The following is a 20303-nucleotide window of genomic DNA, read 5'->3' as shown; positions in this document are numbered from 1 at the left end:
TTTAGTCAAACTTAACCAAATACTTATGCAATCGTTCTAATCTTTCTTTTATACTTGATTCTTGCATGAAACTTGACAACTTGACTCACATGCTATATATATTCGAGTCGTAATGAGCCATAGGACTAATTGAACACATTTCACCCGACCTTATGTCGTAACCGGTTAATTGATACGACTTACTTGTTTAGGTCAAGGTTAAGCAACTTTCATGCACACGTTTACTTTGTGAAGTACTTTTATACTCGTGCACCCGAGATGAGATCATAGTCCCATCTTTTCAACAACTTTTTATACTTTTAAATTGTGGGCTGAGAAACATATACTTTGTTACATTTTTTACTACTTACTTTTATACTTTGAACACAAGTACAATGAAACAAACATTCCACAGCGAGTTAGAACAAAAATCCTCAATTCGATTATCATTACTTGCAGGGTGTAAGCGAGAACTTATATTGTGTGGCCATACGGGTTTGACAAACCCTCATTTCGGACGGTTCGCTACTGTCTACGGATGAAATATATTTTTGAGAAACAGTGTATGTTCTAACACTATTGTGATAGAGTTCTATAGAAGTATACGTTAAGTCTTGATAATTGGGTGCTCGCGAACAATACTTTTGGAATGCAAACGATTTTGATTATCAACGTTATGGGAATACTAAATGTTGTGGTTCAAAAACAACGTTTATTACAAACACCTATGATTTCACCAACGTTTTTCGTTGACAGTTTTCTACATGTTTCTCAGGTTCATACATGGCTATTTGATACATGCTTCCGCGTACACTCATACTTGCTTGAGGTCAAGCATACATGCATACACTCTGATTTCTTGCTTGGAGTCAAGCATACATACATGCATACGCTAGTGATAGCACCTTTGGATTCAAACATATTGTTTACATACGTACGCTATTTATAGCAACTGTGACTTTCAACTTATATTATGTCGCAAGTTTATTTCATTTATACATTATACTTTTGTAAACTTAAACTTTTTGTCTATCAGTTTGGTAAACTAAACTTTATAAGTCTTGTACTTTTCAAATGAATGCGACATAATTTTGGTCAAACGAGTCTCATATAGGGACTACGACCACGTAACGGGACCTAAGTTAGCGGCGCCGTCAATGACGATTTTGTCGGGTCGTTACAAGCATCCGCATAACCCCTAAGTATGAGATTGTTTTTGAAGAAACACAATCCCATATTAGAAGTACCTTTCAAATAACGAAGCAACCATTTGACTGCTTCCCAATGCTCTTTCCCCGGATTTGACATATAATGACTTACAACTCCCACTGCTTGAGCAATATCGGGTCTTGTACAAGCCATGTCATACATAATACTACCCACGGCCGATGCATATGGAACCTTTTCCATATCCGTTTTGTCTTTTACCGTCTTTGGTGATTGACTTTTCGATAACTTAATCGTGCTACCCAAAGGCATAGAACGAGCCTTTGAATTCTCCATATTAAACCTCTCTACTACTTTCTCAATATATTTGGATTGAGACAAGTATAGAGTACCTTTCACACGATCACGCACAATACTAATGCCAAATATTTGCCTAGCAGCACCAAGATCTTTCATCTCAAATTCACGGGAAAGTAATCCCTTCAACTTATTAATTTCGGACATGTTGGAACCTGCAAGTAACATGTCATCAACATACAACAATAAGATTATATAAGAAGACTTGAGCTTTTTCAAGTAGCAACAGTGATCCGCTTCACATCTTAAGAAACCAATATTCTTCATAAAATCATCAAACTTCAAGTACCATTGTCGAGGTGCTTGCTTCAATCCATACAAACTTTTCTTTAGCTTACAAACCCAGTTCTCTTTACCCTTTACCTTAAAGCCCTCGGGTTGCCTCATGTAGATCTCTTCAACAAGATCACCATGCAAGAATGTGGTCTTCACATCTAGTTGCTCTAGATGTAAGTCTTCGGATGCAACCATAGAAAGTACCAAACGGATAGTAGTCATTTTAACTACTGGTAAAAATATCTCTTTGTAGTCAACCCCTTCCTTTTGTTGAAAGCCTTTGACTACCAAACGAGCCGTGTACCTTTTCTTGCCATCCAACTCATTCTTGATTCGATACACCCATTTACTTTGCAACGCCCTTTTATCATGAGGTAACTTGACTAGTGACCAAGTTTTATTCTTCTCAAGTGACCCCATCTCTTCTTTCATGGCAAGTTCCCATTGTATGGATTCTTTTATCTTTCTTGCCTCAAAGTAACTTTCGGGTTCACCATTCTCGGTATAGAGCAAGTAGTTTGCTGATGGAGAATACCTAGGATTAGGTTTGGGCACTCTAGTCTAGCGTCTTAGTGTAGGAGTAATCGAAATGGTTGGACCGGTTTCATTTGTGTCCTCATCATCACTAGAACTCGCACTATGTTCGAAATCATCACCGTTTTCCGAACCATCCCCATCATTAGCATTTTCCGACGCCTCACCGTTTGTTGGTAATTCATTGTTTCATGTACTCCCACTAGAACCTGTAAGATCATCAATAGAAACATCGTCAAAAGTAACATGACCCAGTTTAGGACTCACCATTTCTGGTTTGCCATAGACCGAATCTTCATCAAAAGTAACATCGCGAGAACGAATTACTTTTCTAGCCTCTTTATCCCAACAACGATAACCCATTTCATCTGACCCGTAGCCTATGAAAATACACTTCTTTAACTTAGCTTCAAGCTTGTCTCTATCCGCATCTTTGGTCTTCACATATGCATTACACCAAAAGATCCTAAGATGACCATAACTCACCTTCTTACCATGCCATTCTTCCTCGGGAATTCGGAAACCCAATGGTGTTGAGGGTCCCCTATTTATCAAATAAGTCGTCGTGTTAACCGCATCTGCCCAAAACATTTTAGGCAAACCGGCATGTAGTCTCATACTTTTAGCTTTCCACTTCACAAATATATTAAATAAATCAGATTTAACTTTAAGAAAATAAACCCATACCTTTCGAGTGGAGTCGTCAATGAAGGTGACATAATAGTGAGAACCTCCATGTGATTCTACATTCGTTGGACCAAATACATCCGTATGAACAAGCTCCAATTTCTCCAACTTAGGAGCATTCCCCGATTTCCCAAAAGTCACCTTCTTTTGCTTCCCATATACACATGGTTCGCAAAACCCAAGTTCTACCTTTTTCAAATTCGGAATTCTCCCACTCGAAACAAGCATCTTCATACCCTTCTCACTCATATCCCGAGTCTTCGGTGCCATAGAGTTGATTCAGACTCAACATTAACCGTAGCAACCACCGTGTCTTCATAAAACACTTCAACCATATAAAGAGTTCCCCTTTTATGTCCACGGGCCACAGTACAACTACCCTTAACCACCTTCCATTGGCGGTTTTCAAAAAGTAACCGCGTTACCTTCATCATCTAATTGACCAACCGAAATAAGTTTCCTTTTTAATTTAAGAATGTACCTTACGTTTTTCAAGGTCCAATTAGAGCCAAGAGTAGTCTTCAATACAACATCTCCAATGCCCTCTATATTGAGTTATTTGTCGTCCGCCAATCTCACCTTGCCTTGATATGAATGAAAATTCTTCATCATGCTTTTGACATGAGTAGCATGAAACGAAGCTCCCGATTCCAAAATCCAAGACTCCATATAATTTTCAACAGTACATAAAAGTGCATCATCACTTTCTTCCTCGGTCAATTCACACCTTTCGCCGGACCATTTTTACAATTCCTTTGAAAGTGTCCTTTTTTATTGCAACCCCAACAAACAGCTTCACTTCTATCTTTCGATGGATACCTCTTCTTAGACTTCTTTCTACCATTCTTCTCACCGCGATCAGATTTTCTACCACGATTGTCGGTACTTAACAAAGAACCGGATGTCGATTCCCCCGAGTTTCTCCTACGAGTATCTTCACCTAGAATCAAATCCCTTATTCCTTCGAACGCTAGCTTAGTAGTTCCCTTAGAGCTACTAACCGCGATAATGATGAAAGCAAGATTAGTGCCTTTAACTCATCATCAAACATAATATCTACCGATGCTAACCTCGATATGATGTTGTTGAACTCGTTGATATGATCCGTTGCACTCGTACCTTCCTTCATCTTCGTAATGAACAATTATCGCATGAGAAAAACCTTATTAAAAGCGGTAGGTTTCTCATACATGTTAGAGAGTGCTTTCAAGCAAGCAAACGTCGTCTTCTCATTCACAACGATGTATGATACGTTCTTAGCAAGTGAAAGACAAATCGCATCCAAAGCTTGACGATCCAAAAGCGTCCAATCGGCATCGTTCATGCTTTCAGGCTTGGTCTCTAACAAGGGTTGGTGTAGCTTCTTTTGATACAAGTAATCTTCAATTTGCATCTTCCAAAATCCAAAGTCTCTCCCATCGAATCGGTCGATTTTAAACTTCTCATCTTCCGCCATCGTTCCCTTAACGAAACCTTGTGCTCTGATACCAGTTGTAAGGATATTAGGACCCAAAACAACGTAAGTGATTCAACAAGATCACTCACCGATAGTAATTCTACAAGATTACTAACCCACTTAATGAACGAAAGATTATAAATGCAAGAAATGTAAATCGACACAAGAGATAACGTGGTTATATGCAATCGTTGTGATTGCTTTAGTCCACGGACCAACTAGAGAATGTATTTACTGAATATTTGCAGTGTGTTTATAATGAGTTACAAGAGGGTCTATTTATAGAATGGTTTAAGGAGTAAGTTAAAAATAATTCCTTGAAGCTTCATGTGAGTTTCCTGACAGCTTCATGGAGGCTACATGTGAGTTTCCTGACAGCTTCGTGGAAGCTACATGTGAATTTCCTCACAACTTTGTGGAAGCTACATGTGAGTTTCCTAACAACTTCGTGGAAGCTTCGTGTGAGTTTTCTGGAATCTTCTCTCTAATTGTTTAAAGTTCTTCATATCTCCAACATATTCCTTACTAGGAGAGGTGGGGAGAAGATGCCCGTTGTCTAGGTGGAAGAGAAAAACACCCCTACCATCCCTTTTAAGTTATCCATTTTAAGTTATAAGGTGTTTTTGGCCAACAATTTTTTAGCCATTACCACAACAACGAGCAAAAATTAAGATGTCCATCACTTTATTTTTGGCATTATATTAACATTTTTAACAAAATTTTCAATCATATTTTGCCGTGTCTTTTAAAATCTCCAGCAACCTAAAATATTTCCAACTATACTCTTCATCCCACAACATTGTCATGCCATATTCATTTCACTCAATTAATTCAAAAACCTATTTTAAAAAGTGGGTGGTATTATTGAACTACATAGTGTGGGTAAGAAAATTGATTATCCTTGTGTGGATGGAACTATTAATTGTGTGAAATGTACATATAAGATAGGATTTTTTTAATGGTAGATTTTGCAGCTGATATAGCTGATATTACAAAAATAGAAATCTAGAAAATTTTGTTACAAAAATAGAAAATTGGAGTTTGAAACTCCGGTTTTGATGAATCCAAAGTTTCAAACTTTGGTTTGTACGCTTTTTCACTAACTGTGCATCAGAATTTGTCAAGTGGCAAATTCGGAGTTTCAAACTCCGGATTTATTACGTGGCAAATTCTGATGCAGGCGCGCGCGCACACATACACACACACACATACATACATACATACATACATATATATATATATATATATATATATATATATATATATATATATATATATATATATATATATATATATATGTGTGTGTGTGTGTGTGTGTGTGTGTGTGTATGTGAATAAAAAAATATATGAAGTGTAATAAAATAAATAAGGATGATGATTCTATTTGAGATTAATTATCTAAATAATCATAATCTAAATAATCATACTCAAAATGACATAAATATGGACCAAATCCATACAGTTACAATGCACGATTATCTTTACATCAAGCCAACATGATCTAATCACCAATGGTGAATTTTTATCAATATTATTTTAAGTTATTGTCACCAAAATGTTTTCACTAATGGTAGGGATCTGTTGATGGGATAAGAAATAGAGAGAAACACAATTAGAGAGAGAATGGTATATGAATATTGGTTTCCACAATTTACCTTCATTTTATTATGGGTACTGCTAAATCTACCCGGTCAACTCGATTTTCTCTCTCTTCTTTTAGTTTTACGTGATACTCCTTACAATATTAATTATGCTTTTTACCTGGATTTCACAATATAATTTTACTTTTTTATTTTGTACCACATCATTTTTCACATATTACATTTTTTTTTTGGCGAAAAGGAGAATTGTATTAATTGAAACGATCTTCATCAAAACAATGAAGATAAAATTACAAAGACGGAGTAAAAACTCGGCCAATACAATAAAGACATACATATTGAAATTGGAAGAAACTAAAAACATAAAAGAGAAGGATTATGATCCCAAACATAGAATTGAAAACCATTGCAAAGCTTAAGATTCGTAGCCCAAAGGAATGACTTGAGCTTTATATTGCGCACCACAACCGAGCGGCAAACAAACTTTCGATTGAAGATAAAATCGTTTCTTGCCAACCAAATTGCCCAAAGCGTTGTGGGGCCAATCAACTTCCAAAACTTGGCCGCTTTAATCCCCATACCATGATACCAATCCAAAGAGAACTCCTCAATAGAAGCCGGCATAACCCAAGCAAGATTCCACCAATAAAACAAGTCCGACCAAATCCTAGATGACCACTTGCAATGTAACAAGAGATGATTGACCGTCTCGATTTCCTCCAAACACCAAATATACAAGTTGGAATGCGGAGATGGTACAATATGTCTCGAAATTAGAACCTCATACACGGGGATACAATTACGAATTGCAAGCCAATGGAATAACATGACTTTGGAAGGAACATTGTTGCCCCAAACGACTTTAGGCCACGATGGAGTTTTGACCACATTAGATTGAGCGAGAATTCGGACCACATCGGACACCGAATAAACACCTTCCGGAGACGCAGACCAAATCAAAGAGTCTTCTATACTAGGATCTAAGCGAACCTGAGTAAGGAGAAGGCCTAACTCACGCAATTTACTTGAGTTAAAAAAGGACAGTGGCCTTAAAAGGCCCAAAACCCACTCATTGAAAATAAGCCTGTTAGAAGAAAAGGAGCAGAAGCACTGACCAACCGAAGCAAACTGGTTGCTGCTTGAATCGAACAGAGAGGGGTATACTTCCTTAAAACAAAGATCATTTAACCAAACATCATGCCAAAATAAGATATTAGCACCATTGCCTACCTTCCACTTCCAAACATTCGGACCAACGATGACTTTAGACGAAGAATCATGTTGCATTTGAACCAAATCCCTCCATATAGGAGAGAGTTGTGCATTAAGTAAGGAGAATCATTTAGCAAAAACTTACTCCCATACGAAGAACCAAAAGAAGAGGTCACAATAGATTTCCAAAGACACGGCTTATGGGAATTAAACCTTGCCCACCATTTTGCAAGCATTGCTAAATTTTTTAAACGAAGAGGGGTAACACCCAACCCCCCAATTCTTTGGGAAGACACACCGTATCCCACTTGACTAAGCACGTTTTCTTTTTTAGACAATCGCCCCCCCAAATAAAATTTCTCCGATAACGTTCTAGTAACTTGATAACCGCCACCGGAGCTTTATACATAGCCATGTAATGAAGAGGTAAACTAGAAATAACCGCATTAACCATCACCAAACGACCTCCGAAAGAGAGGCATCTTCCCTTCCACCCGGAAAGTTTCTTTTTGAACTTTTTAACAATGGGATCCCACATAGAGATTCGGTTAGAATTGAACCCAATCGGTATTCCAAGATACTCCATAGGAAAAAAACCCTACTTTACAATCGAAAATAGCCGAAAAATTGATCATGTCTTCTTTAGAAACGTGAATGCCATATAAAGTAGTTTTAATGGCATTCATTGGAAGCCCAAATAGTTGATAAAACAAACCTATAATAAACTTGATACGGTTAAGCTCACGAATATTTGGTTGAGAAAAAATAATCGTGTCATCCGTAAATTGCGAATGATTAATTTTCAAGTTGTTACCAAAACTACAACCTTCCAAAAAACCATTGGCTAAATCCCTTGAAAGAAGTTTACTTAAGACTTCGGCTATAATAATGAACAAAAAAGGAGACAACGGATCCCCTTGACGAAGACCTCGATGCATTAACCCTTCACGAGAAGGAGAGCCATTTAAAAGAATCGAGAAATAAATATTCGAGATACAAGAAGCGATCCATGAAATAAACTTTGCCCCAAAACCCATCTTATGTAAAACCAAGAGTAAGAAATCGTGAGACACACAATCGTAAGCCTTTGAAAAGTCAATTTTGATCAAGATAATAGGTTTCTTTTTAAGTTTAGCCATGTGAACGACTTCATTAACAACCATGACACCATCCGTTAATAATCTTGAAGGAACAAAACCATTTTGGTTCTCGCTAATGATTGACGAGATTGCAAGTTTTAGTCTATTAGCAATAGTCTTGGCTAAGATCTTATAAGGAGCATTGATCAAACTAATGGGACGCATTTGATCAATGCATCTTGCCGAGCTAGCTTTAGGAATCAAAACTATGAAAGACGAATTAAAACCTTTTGGAAACGAAGGTGTGTCATGAAATTGAGAGAACATCTCCATAACATTATCTTCCAAAAAATGCCATCCTTTTTAAAAAAAATGAAGCGAGAAGCCATCCGGTCCGGGAGTTTTGTTACCCTCGAAACCCCGAATAACAGAAGCCACCTCAGAAGCAGTAAATTGGGCCTCTATCATAGAACCAACTGGAGCAGGAACACATGCCAGGCCAAGAGAACCCCAATCCACATCAATAATATCGGATCTTGAAGGTATAGCAGAGAACAAATTTTCAAAGAACGAAACAGCATGTTCTTTAACTAAAATTGGATCATCAACCCATAAACCATTGATTTGCATACCTGCTACATAAGAAGATTGTTGTCGGATGCGAGAGGCAAGATGAAAAAATCTCGAATTTTTGTCACCCAACTTTAACCATAGGAAACGAGACTGCAGCCTTCTTTTGGATTCTATAGTAATGGAGATTTGTTTTTTGCTTGCTTTTAAGGCTGCCAATTTGCTTGTTTCCAACAGAGAAAGATCACGACTTTGGAAACAAAACTTTAACCTTTTTATTTCAGCCACAATTGACTTGAGATTAACGAAATCAGCATCTTGATTTTGAGAATTCCAGGTTTTTAAATCTCCTTTCAACAGTCTCAATTTTTTATTAATCACAAAGGCAGCCCACCTTGTAACAGGATAAAAATTCCACCTCGATTCACAGAAGACTAAGAAACCTTTTTTAGAAAACTAATTGTTGTTAAGTCGAAAGGGTTTAGGACCCGAGAATAAAAGTTTTTTAGCCCATATAATGGGTTTATGATCGGATCGGTCCGATTGATCGGTTTGAAGAATCGCATCAGGCCACAAAAGGGCCCATTTACTATTGATAAGCACTCTATCAATACGCGAAAATTTACCTAGCGGGCCTTCCCACGTAAACTGATCATTAGATAAAACTTGATCGACAATCAATAATCACATTTATTGGACATATTTTTTATGCATATCCACAATCAATCAATAAAAAAATTATAGTCAGATTACCTTTAACACGAACAAATTTTTAAGAGATTGCGTAATGTAAATCATATACCTAAAAAAAACCCTACTTTTCATGGTTTTAAATCATTGAATTCATTTTGCCTATTTTTTGAATACACGTGATTGTTCCCACATTGGAGTAGTATTAGTCACTTAAGTTTATGTTATACAAATAAGTTTTTCATTACTTTGTACAAAGTAATATGTAAGTATTTATACCATTTTAAATTGCATGGACACATTATTACAATATATTATACTTCCTCCGTCTCAAATTTATAGTCCACTATTTCATTTTAGGATGTCTCAAATTAATTGTCTCAAGTTTTTTGTCTGGGGATAATAGATTTGGAATGGATGGAGTAATATAATACAAGTAGTATTATATTTGTATCATTTATTTCAATGGTAACTTTTATTATTATTTGCATATGGTAAAAATGTTGTAAGCAACTTAAAGATAAATAATGAAATAAATATTATAAAATTTCATGACTATTATCTCATTAATATTTAAAAATATTTATTGATTAATTAATATAATAATTATAAAATAACATAATAGTAATAGATAATAAATAATAATAATCGCACGGAGTAATATATAGATGTATCATTTATTTTTATCTTGAAAATGTAAAAAGATGTTGAAAATGTAAAAAGATGTAGTTGACCGGTATATCTAGTAGAAAAGTCCTTTAGATTTAGACTACCCCTTTATTTAATGCATTACAATTTCTTTTTTCTTATTTAACTTCGAATGACTAATCTATCATTTTCTTTTCGTTAAACGTTTACCTCATTGGTCACTTAATTACCAAAGTGTCATGCTTATTTAACCTTTGATCAAATTATTTAATGGTTAAGATTAGTTCTTTCAATTTTTGACATTTTTTTAGTTCTCAAATGAACCCTTGACATATATACAAATTATATATATACATATATATGCATCAGAATTTGCCACGTGGCAAATTCTGATGCACAGTTAGTGAAAATGCGTACAAATCGAAGTTTGAGACTTCGGATTAACCAAAACCGGAGTTTCAAATTCCGATTTTTCTATTTATGTAACAAATTTTTCTAAATTTCTATTTTTGTAATTTCAGCTGCAAAATCTACCATTAAAAAAAAAATCAATAAGATGGTGTATATCAAGTCAATTGTTTTTAGTAAGTCAACTATTTTTAGTGTAACACGTTAACTTATTTTTCCAAGCAAGCAAAAATTACAATTTTAAGTTTTTTAATATGATCGAATAATCGAATAATGATGTGTCATGAATAGGGTGACGAGCATGTTTAGGTGGATGCATACGTGGCTGTTGATGCTAACAAACTTAAGGTATGTAAAATATCGATCTATATGGTTATATAAAATTTTAAAATGATAATGTCATAATTAAGCTAATTATCTTTTAATTTTAATAATGATGATGTCATAATTTTATATTAATTTAATTAAAAAATAATATAAAATCTTTTATAAAAGGAAATATTAATCTCTCCTAAATTATAAAATCTTTTACAAAACACCCAATAATAATTGTATTTTAATTTTCCCAAAAAAATTTAAAAGACATTTATTATTACTAACTATTGAAATGACCCGTGAAACCACGGGTTTGTTTAAACGAAACAGTTTAATGATATATTTTAGGTATTAAATGAACACAAATGTTAAAGTTATTTAGTTTAATGACCCGTAGAATCACAGAGTTCGACTAGGAAACTCGTTAGCTGAACATTTCATCAAACACCTAAAATGCATATTAAACAATCCACATCCAATCATAAGAGATGATATTGATTGTCATTTTATTTTAAAAGTGTAAATCAAAATATAAATTTAGAATTAGTTTCCTTCTGCATAGCTTTTATACCTTCCCGTACTCAACTCAAAATAATTAATTAAAACATTCCAAAATTATTTAATTTTAATAATTAAAATAATTATTAATAAGATTTAATAATAATAATTAATTAATAAAATTTAATTTTAATTTAAAATTATTTAGATTAATGACATCACCCACCATGCTTAGATTTTTTTCTTTTTCTTTTTGATTTTTTCTTAACAAAGGAATTAGCCTAATAATGAAATCATCATTTTAGCATTTTAATATTAATAGATAGATTATTATTATTATTATTATTATTATTATTATTATTATTATTATTATTATTATTATTATTATTATTATTATTATTATTATTATTATTATTTAAAATATAAAGACTCAACTTTGAGCGTACTTTATTATTATTATTTACTTTTAATATAATAATTGTAATTATTATATTATTGATATTCAAATATGGATTCTTTTTACGAAATCAATTACGTTACATATGTATGCGAAAATACATGTCTCTATTTTATAAAAACAACGACAAGTTTCTTAGTCAGACGGGTCATTAAAATAAATGACTTTAGTATTTACATTCACTTAATACCTAAAACATGTCATTAAATTATTTCGTTTAAACAAACACGTAATTTCACGGGTCATTTCACTAGTAATATATAATGAATGATATGAGTAGATTTATCAATTTCATGAGTGAAATGATCACTATCCAAATATTAGGAGTATTATAAGTGTTACCTATTTTATTTGTTACCTTATACATACAATATACAGAACCATTAGTTTCATATGTTCAATCATTTCCTGATCACGTACTCATTTATGATACTTAACCGTTAATCAGATGTCGGGATGCAAAGAAAAAAAAAAGTAGACACTTTCTAGTTCTTATAATTGTCAAAGCATGGGTTGAGTACGTTTCAAACATATGAAAATTTTACTTAAGTTTGATATTATATCACACTTAATTAAGTTTCCAGTCCTATACGGAAATTGGTAATTATACATCCATGAAACATATAAACATAAACACATAAACATGCATTTCAAAAGTTCCAAATCCTCTACATAACGTTCATCGATCGATCTTAACATTCAGAACCATATACCTTAACAAATTATCGTCCTGTTAATTCAGTGATTGTCGCATCAGCATTGCTGATTGACAAAGTAGTAGATGACGAGTTATCAATTTGTATCCTTATATTGGCTAAATCCACATTTTGTCTACTTGGTGGATTCTGCACTCGTGATCGATCACTTAAAAGCATCACAACTTCGGACATCGTTGGCCTGACTGAAACCGGCGACTGAGTGCACATCAGCGCTATTTCTATGATCTTCTTTATATCGTCTTCTCTGTACTCACTTGGGTTTAATGTCTCATCAACCAACTTCAAGTGCATTCGAGTATCATATAGATTCCAAGCCTGATGTCATACATTCAATGGTTTTGGTTAATTAACTTTAACTTAATAAGATAAATAACATAAAAATTCTTGAATTTCTTATTTATTTATATTGACTTACATGTTCAAGGAGGTACTGTTCACCAGCAGATTCGTTTGGAATATCCGTGCATTTTTTCCCGCTAATAATTTCAAGGGCGACGATACCAAAACTGTAGGTATCAACTTTCTCGGACAACTGTCCGTGGATTGCATATTCTGGTGCTGTATAACCCCTGCAAGTTGTAATTATACATTTTGTTATTATGATGTTTCTTGAACTACTAATTTAAGATGATATGACATGATGATAACATAACACTTACAAAGTTCCTGCAAATCTAGTGCTAATATGGGTCTGGTCCTCAGGTAGAAGCCTTGCCAATCCAAAATCAGCAATTTTCGGCTGAAAATCGTTGTCAAGTAATATGTTGCTTGGTTTTATGTCTCTATGAATAATGGTTACATGGTACTGTTCATGTAGATACGCAAGACCCCTAGCTGTACCAAATATAATATCGCATCGTTGTTTCCAGTTTAAGGTCCCCTTCTTTTCACCTACATGACAAAAAAAGATTAAACATAAATTACAATAGAAGTAGTACAAGTACTAAATGTTATATGTTAATATATATTATCAAGAACATGTTAGAATTAAATCTAAACTAACCGTATAGGAACTTTTCGAGGCTTCCATTGGCCATATACTCAAGGACTAGAAGTAATTCTGGCCCTTTGCTACAACATCCAAGAAGGCGAATAAGGTTACGATGATGAACATTACTAATAACGCGCACTTCACTCTCAAAGTTATCCTTTGCTGTATTGGATCCTAAGGCTAGTCTCTTTACCGCAATAACGTTTCCATCCGTCACAGTCCCCTGTTTTATGTAACAAACAATTAATTAATAAACTAAAAAAGAAAATAAAAATGTTAAAATGTACCAGAAACTAAAAATGAGAGTACCTTGAACACATCTCCAAACCCTCCTTCTCCAAGTTTATTTTCTTCCTTAAAATCTTTTGTCGCCTTTTTAAGATCGCCATAGCTATAATCCTTTGGACCTTGTAATTCAGTTGCCCCATACAAACTACCTGTTTAGTCACAAGTTAAACTAGTTAGTTATTGTTTCACTAATCCTACTCAACATTTGTTTGAAATCGATAACGCATACCTCCAGGTGCTGTTTTTTGCGAACGACGATACCAAAAAAGTAAAACTATTAGCAAAATGATCAAAAAACCAACTCCTCCAACAATACCACCTATAATTGCCCCCTTATTACTTGAACTTTCTGTAAAAATATATTAAAAAATAATTATAAGTAACTAAAAATATATATGCAATGGAAGTTGATATTTCCACCAATCAGTTTGATAGATTCACCACATTGATGCATTAAATACTTGTACAGTGCAAATAATGTTGTGGTGATCTATTAGATGGTGGAAGTACCATCATAAATATAAACTAATAATATTGAAAAGGTTAACATAAAGAGTGATCGATGGCTGAAGTCTTACTATCTTGTAGTAAAAACGGTGCGATATCAATAGTTTTATTGTTGGCGAAAAACGGAGATGCAGAGTACCGCATAAAACAACCAGAATCAACAGCTCTACCATCAGTAACATCAGTAGCACAAGTCTTTATATTAGCATATGCAACTTTTAAGCAATTATCACATCCATCTTTTGTTACAGTTTCAGCACATTGTGCTATTGCGTACGCGGTACTTGTATTAGTACCGGAAACTGGTGCAGTAGCCGCAGCATAGAAATTGTTTATTTTAGGGGTGGCGATTGAAAGATTGTATAATAATCCGTCCACAACTGTTTCGAAAGCGCTCTGTTGTGATGACGTAATGTTGCCACATAGGCCCTGATTTCCCGGTAATGTTGTTTGATCGTAGAAAGAATTACTCTCGTACCTTCACAAAATTCGTATTTATATGTTACTCTACTTTACCAACGAAGCATTGCTTCAATGGTACCACGGTTACACTTGTGTACTCGCAGGGCTAGAGGTCTCGGGTTCGAGCCTCGTCACCCGCTCTAGGAATTGAAATATATTCCTTGAAGGTGGCCCAAAGGGAAGGTTTTACCGACCCGCTCCGGGACTAAGATCCGGCCCGCCTGCCCCTCGGGATGGTAAATGGTCGGATCCTCAGAGTGTGGTTCGGGTTTCCTGCCCGAAAGCGCGTGTGTGTGTGCAAATGATGACTAGGCTTCGGTCCGGACTGATGCAAGCTTGTCTTTCAAAAAAATATGTTACTCTACTTTTAAATATCATGTAAATATGTCGATTTTTGATAAATGAAGGACCGAGTCTGCTAATAAATGAAACCAAGATAATGAAATGACCATTTTGTATAAAGTGATTTTATCTTATTTATCCTTCCTAAACCCATGAATTACATATTTTTCCAAAATACATATTTTCAATGCATAAAGTACAATAATTTTTATGCATATTCGAGGATATATGTAATTTATAAGTTTATGAAGGGGAAAAATATGAAATTACCTCCTGGATTTATAGACAATAGTAGGAAGATAATGTATTACCAGAATTATGATATGATGAAATTGAATCTTGATTTTTATTTTTGATACATATTTTCCTAAATATTAAATCAACTAAAAATTCATATTATTTTAGTCTATTTTTTCTTATTCTAGTTAGCACATCTCAGAAAGAAAAAATATTGTAAATAATACATATGTGATAACCGTTTAGTAACAAATAATAATTAATTTATTAATTAGAACTAACTTAATGATTGTGATAACCGTTGACTTATTCAAAAAGTAGCACCTTTTAGTTAATTCTTAACAAAATTATTGCCATCAATTTAATCGAATAGATAATAGATAATAGATATTGATTATTAGTTCATGTAGAGACTTAAAAAACCAATAATACAATGCTGACATCATTTATTTCTATGTGAAAAAACAAACCAATTATTTTACCTCAGAAAGCAGCCATCGAGTACGACTCGGGCACCATTAGCCGCAGCGCAGGTGCGTATATCCTCCCTAGCAGTATCGAAACAACTCAAACAATCGTTGGTGGACATGTAGTTCCTGCACTGAGCCAAGACATAAACTGGTTCCGAATTCCTGGTTTGTTCTGAGGTTGCAAAGTAGGTGTTATTTGATAATTGAATTCGGATGTCTCTGAAAGTTTCATTTAGATTGCTAAAGAAACTTTGAAGATTGGTGGCGTTGATTTGGCTGCAACCAGTGATTAGTAAATTTGTTTGTGGTTGTGATTTGACTGTGGTTGTGAGACAGACCATGAACATTAAGGCTGCAATCATCATCTGGCACCATTTATTAGCCATGGCTTGATTCTTGCAGTTGTAGACTGGGGAATGTCTTGTGATGACTTGGGTGGCTGCTAAATACCAAGTATATAAGGAACCAGAAGATATTGACCAAATTTTTATTTTTATTTTTATTTTTATTTTTTTTTTTTTTTTTTTTACAGCAGATGTTGACCAATGAAGAGGAATTTTGTTTACTACTGATATTAATTAATTAATATTATACTCCATATATTATATTTATATTTATTTATATTTTATATTTTATTATCTATATATTTATATACTTATATACGTACATGAGAACAACAATAAAATATAAATAATTAAATAAACTAGTGAAATGATCCGTGGAACCACGTGTTTGTTTAAACGAAATAGTTTAATGATAAGTTTTAGGTATTAAGTGAACGTAAGTGCTAAAGACATTTAATTTAATGACCCGTGGAACCACAAAGTCCGACTAAGAAACTCGCCAGCTGAACATTTCATCAAATACCTAAAATGCATATTAAATAATACACATCCAATCATAAGAGATAATATTGGTTGTCATTTTATTTTAAAAGTGTAAATAAAATATAAATTTAGAATTGGTTTCTTTCTGTTTAGTTTTATACCTTTCGTACTCAATTCAAAATAATTAATTAAAATAATTCAAAATTATTTAATTTTAATATAATTAAAATAATTATTAATAAGATTTAATAATAATAATTAATTAATAAGATTTAATTTTAAATAAAAATTATTTAGATTAATGACATCACCCACTATTCTTAGATTTTTTTCTTTTTCTTTTTGATTTTTTTTTAACAAAAAAATTAGCCTAATAATGACATCATCAATATAACATTTTAATAATAACTATAGATAAAATATGGCCAACTAAGTCGCCATATTCATATGTTAGACTTTCTACAATCCAATTCCAGGCTGCTGTGATCGACTACTACGGAGTGTGTTTCTATCTAAAATTAGTGGAAAATGCTAATTTATATTTATTTACATATTAACTAATACACAACAGTTATGAATAGTAATCAGGGACATTTTCGACTTTTTACCTTTTTTTAACTAAATTTCATTTTGCCAACAAAGCCCCTAAACTTTTTTGAAAAATTCAAATCGACCCCCCAAACAGGAGGTAAAGTGTCAAATAACCATTTTCTTAAAAAATCTTAAATAAACTCCACCCAAATATTCAACGGGTCATATCTTCTCACTCGCAACGAGTTAAATTTTTTCGACACTATCGTTAAACTCGAAATAATTTTAGGAACACAATGTCACTAGCTATACGCAAAACGGACGCTTTTTAAGAAACGCTAAATATTTGGGGTACTTTTCATACACGTTGTGACAACCCGAAAATTTTCGACCAAATTTAAACTTAATCTTTATATGATTCCGACACGATAAGCAAAGTTTGTAATGTTGAGTCTCGAAAATTTTGGAACTATGTTCATACATTCAATTACCCTTATGACTATGCTCGACGATTCACGAACGAATATATAAATGGGTATGAATGTATATATGTATATATATATTATAACTTGAAAACGTTAACAAAGTATTAAATGTATAATATTTTACATTAAACGTATTTGTCTCAAGATATGCTTAATATATTCATCTACGGAATTAGAAGATAATACCAACGATTGGATTAGTAGATATTTCAACAATTATAAATCCCGTAAATACTGTGATAAGTCTTTGTTGAGAGGTTCACCTTGATTTAAGAAATCTTTCCTTTTTAACTGTATTTGATATATAAATAACTTGCAACGTGTATAGAAAAAGTATTTATATATATTATATATATATATATATATATTAAGGTTCGAAATTATTTTTATAAACAATAGTAACACCCATTTATTGTTCCGTTTGATAAATAAATATTATATACAAATTTATATTTTTCTAAACGAAAATATATATTTTACAATGTGATAATGCATAGAATTGAATTAGATATAAAACGTTTCGATATTATTAAATATATTTTAATAAACAACGAGGAGTTGATTTATAGAAGCAAATGACCAAATTACTAAAATGTATAAGTTATACTTTGAGTAATATAGTTTATTGATAATTTAAGATTATATTTTGAAAAAGGTACGAATCACGAAACGTAAAGTACAAGTTTTCTAAGCATACAAAAACGCATTCGAGAAACCGGAACTGAGACATTAGTCGAGCGTAAACGTACGAGTCATCGGACCAAAAATTAAAAGTCAACTATGCATGTGAATATAATATAATATATAATTAATTAATATAAATTATATATATTATATATATATTATAAAAATATGTCGACAAACAAAACAACAAAAAATTGTGAGCTGGATTTTGGGGTCATGCGATCGCATGAGAAATAGGCATAAAACCCATGCGATCGCATGGACATCAGATTCCAAAAATTTACCTATAAAAGGTCAGTTTCTGCTCGAGTTCTTTTACACATCTTTCTATCTCTTTCGTATTATTATTATTATTATTATTATTATTATTATTATTATTATTATTATTATTATTATTATTATTATTATTATTATTATTATTAAGATTAGTGTTATTATTAATCTTATTATTATTATATTATTAATTAGTATTATACATAAAATACTACGACGAGGTCATGAGCGTGTCACTTTCAAAATGGGTTTCGAGCGGGATAGAGCTAAGGAAATTATGGGTTATAATTATGGAGGTTATGGGTAATATTCGCAAGTCAAACCTAGTGTTTATCATCTCCGTTACGTCTACATACTTTCCTACAATATTGAATCTCAATATTGATACGAAAGCACTCATATTTTATCTTTTATATATTAATTGTGTATCCATGTCTAGTGCTCGAGTATATATATTTATACATGCTTGTATGCTAAATTTCGTCGTTAAACAGTTATGATGAATCACGAAGTAAATACATATATTACTGATAAAAGGTATATGATATGCATGTTTTTGGAAAGCTGGCGAAAAATCAATAACTTTTCATTTAGATATCGAATGGTTTCGATGAATGGATTAAAAGATATGATCAACTAAATTATGATTGACGTTAATTGAAATTGCTTTTGAATCTGCAATTAAGATTTAAACAACTTGTTTACAAGATTGATAAAATAGATTTTTAAATATTACCAGCCGAGTAAATGAAATCTTATATAAGGCACGTCTCGTTTTGTTAAACTATTGTCAAAATTGATTTTTTTGAAACAACTTTGGATAACTTTTGTATGTCGATCTCGAGCATTAGGATTGTGATACACTATGACCTGACCTAGCTTAATAGACATTTATTGACCAACATATGTTCTCTAGGTTGAGATCTACGGTTATTTGGTAATCCGAGTTTCAGTCACATTTTGGTGAACGACTTTATATGCTGCTAAGGTGAGTTTCATTGCTTCCTTTTCAATTGCTTTTGCAATATATATTTTTGGGCTGAGAATACATGCAATTTATTTTAAACGCAATGGATACAAGTACATACTTAATTCTACACTGAGTTTGAACCGAAAATCCCTTAGCTTTGGTAACTAGTAGCTGCCAGTACATAGGATATGGACTGGTGGGCGCGAATAACAGTATATGGATCCATAGGGCTTGACATCCCCGTCCGAGCTAGAGCGCTAGCCTTTTAACGGACGTGTGTTATTTGAGTTTAGGACACGTTGGTTTGCGTGTATTAAAACGAATAGGGTATTTATCATTATAACGTTAAAGCTTAGTTACCAGGGTGCTCTGTTACGTAGAATCTATTGACAAACTTTTGATAAACGTTTCTGGATGAAACAACTGAAATCTTGTGATCCACCTTTATATACAGATTATGCGAAACACTAAAACTATGAACTCACCAACCTTTGTGTTGACACTTGTTAGCATGTTTATTCTCAGGTTCCTAGAAGTCTTCCGCTGTTTGCTTATATGTTAGACAAGCTATGTGCATGGAGTC

At 33.1% G+C, this 20303-nt stretch overlaps 3 protein-coding genes across 3 annotated transcripts; all 3 read right to left on the bottom strand.

Annotated features, from left to right (window-relative positions):
- Window positions 1–6411: 6411 nt before the first annotated feature.
- Window positions 6412–7344, bottom strand: LOC139900281 (uncharacterized). The gene has a single exon (XM_071883068.1). It carries the CDS (start codon window positions 7342–7344, stop codon window positions 6412–6414), a length of 933 nt encoding a protein of 310 aa, XP_071739169.1.
- Window positions 7345–8711: 1367 nt separating this feature from the next.
- On the bottom strand, window positions 8712–9743 carry LOC139900280 (uncharacterized). The gene is made up of 3 exons (XM_071883067.1): window positions 9672–9743; window positions 9407–9566; window positions 8712–9268 (listed from the first exon to the last, which is right to left on the bottom strand). The coding sequence occupies exons 1-3, from the start codon at window positions 9741–9743 to the stop codon at window positions 8712–8714; spliced, it is 789 nt and encodes a 262-aa protein (XP_071739168.1).
- A 2722-nt stretch (window positions 9744–12465) lies between these two features.
- On the bottom strand, window positions 12466–16392 carry LOC139901339 (cysteine-rich receptor-like protein kinase 2). The gene is made up of 8 exons (XM_071884066.1): window positions 15963–16392; window positions 14511–14917; window positions 14162–14281; window positions 13954–14081; window positions 13657–13867; window positions 13313–13544; window positions 13069–13222; window positions 12466–12968 (listed from the first exon to the last, which is right to left on the bottom strand). The coding sequence occupies exons 1-8, from the start codon at window positions 16334–16336 to the stop codon at window positions 12657–12659; spliced, it is 1938 nt and encodes a 645-aa protein (XP_071740167.1). The 5' UTR covers window positions 16337–16392; the 3' UTR covers window positions 12466–12656.
- Between the last annotated feature and the right edge of the window lie 3911 nt (window positions 16393–20303).

The sequence above is a fragment of the Rutidosis leptorrhynchoides genome, chromosome 3 (assembly GCF_046630445.1).
Source record: "Rutidosis leptorrhynchoides isolate AG116_Rl617_1_P2 chromosome 3, CSIRO_AGI_Rlap_v1, whole genome shotgun sequence".
Taxonomy (NCBI): domain Eukaryota; kingdom Viridiplantae; phylum Streptophyta; class Magnoliopsida; order Asterales; family Asteraceae; genus Rutidosis; species Rutidosis leptorrhynchoides.
This window is presented reverse-complemented; position numbering and strand designations above follow the sequence as displayed.

Coding starts and splice junctions, on each gene's coding strand:
- LOC139900281 (XM_071883068.1), bottom strand. CDS start 7,344: ATGCAACATGATTCTTCGTCTAAAGTCATCGTTGGTCCGAATGTTTGG.
- LOC139900280 (XM_071883067.1), bottom strand. CDS start 9,743: ATGAAAAGTAGGGTTTTTTTTAGGTATATGATTTACATTACGCAATCT. Junction 9,567..9,671: donor AAAATTTGTTCGTGTTAAAG/GTAATCTGACTA, acceptor TCTAATGATCAG/TTTACGTGGGAAGGCCCGCT. Junction 9,269..9,406: donor TAAAAAACTTTTATTCTCGG/GTCCTAAACCCT, acceptor GACTGTTGAAAG/GAGATTTAAAAACCTGGAAT.
- LOC139901339 (XM_071884066.1), bottom strand. CDS start 16,336: ATGGCTAATAAATGGTGCCAGATGATGATTGCAGCCTTAATGTTCATG. Junction 14,282..14,510: donor ACCGTTTTTACTACAAGATA/GTAAGACTTCAG, acceptor ATATTTTTACAG/AAAGTTCAAGTAATAAGGGG. Junction 13,868..13,953: donor GGTTTGGAGATGTGTTCAAG/GTACTCTCATTT, acceptor TACATAAAACAG/GGGACTGTGACGGATGGAAA.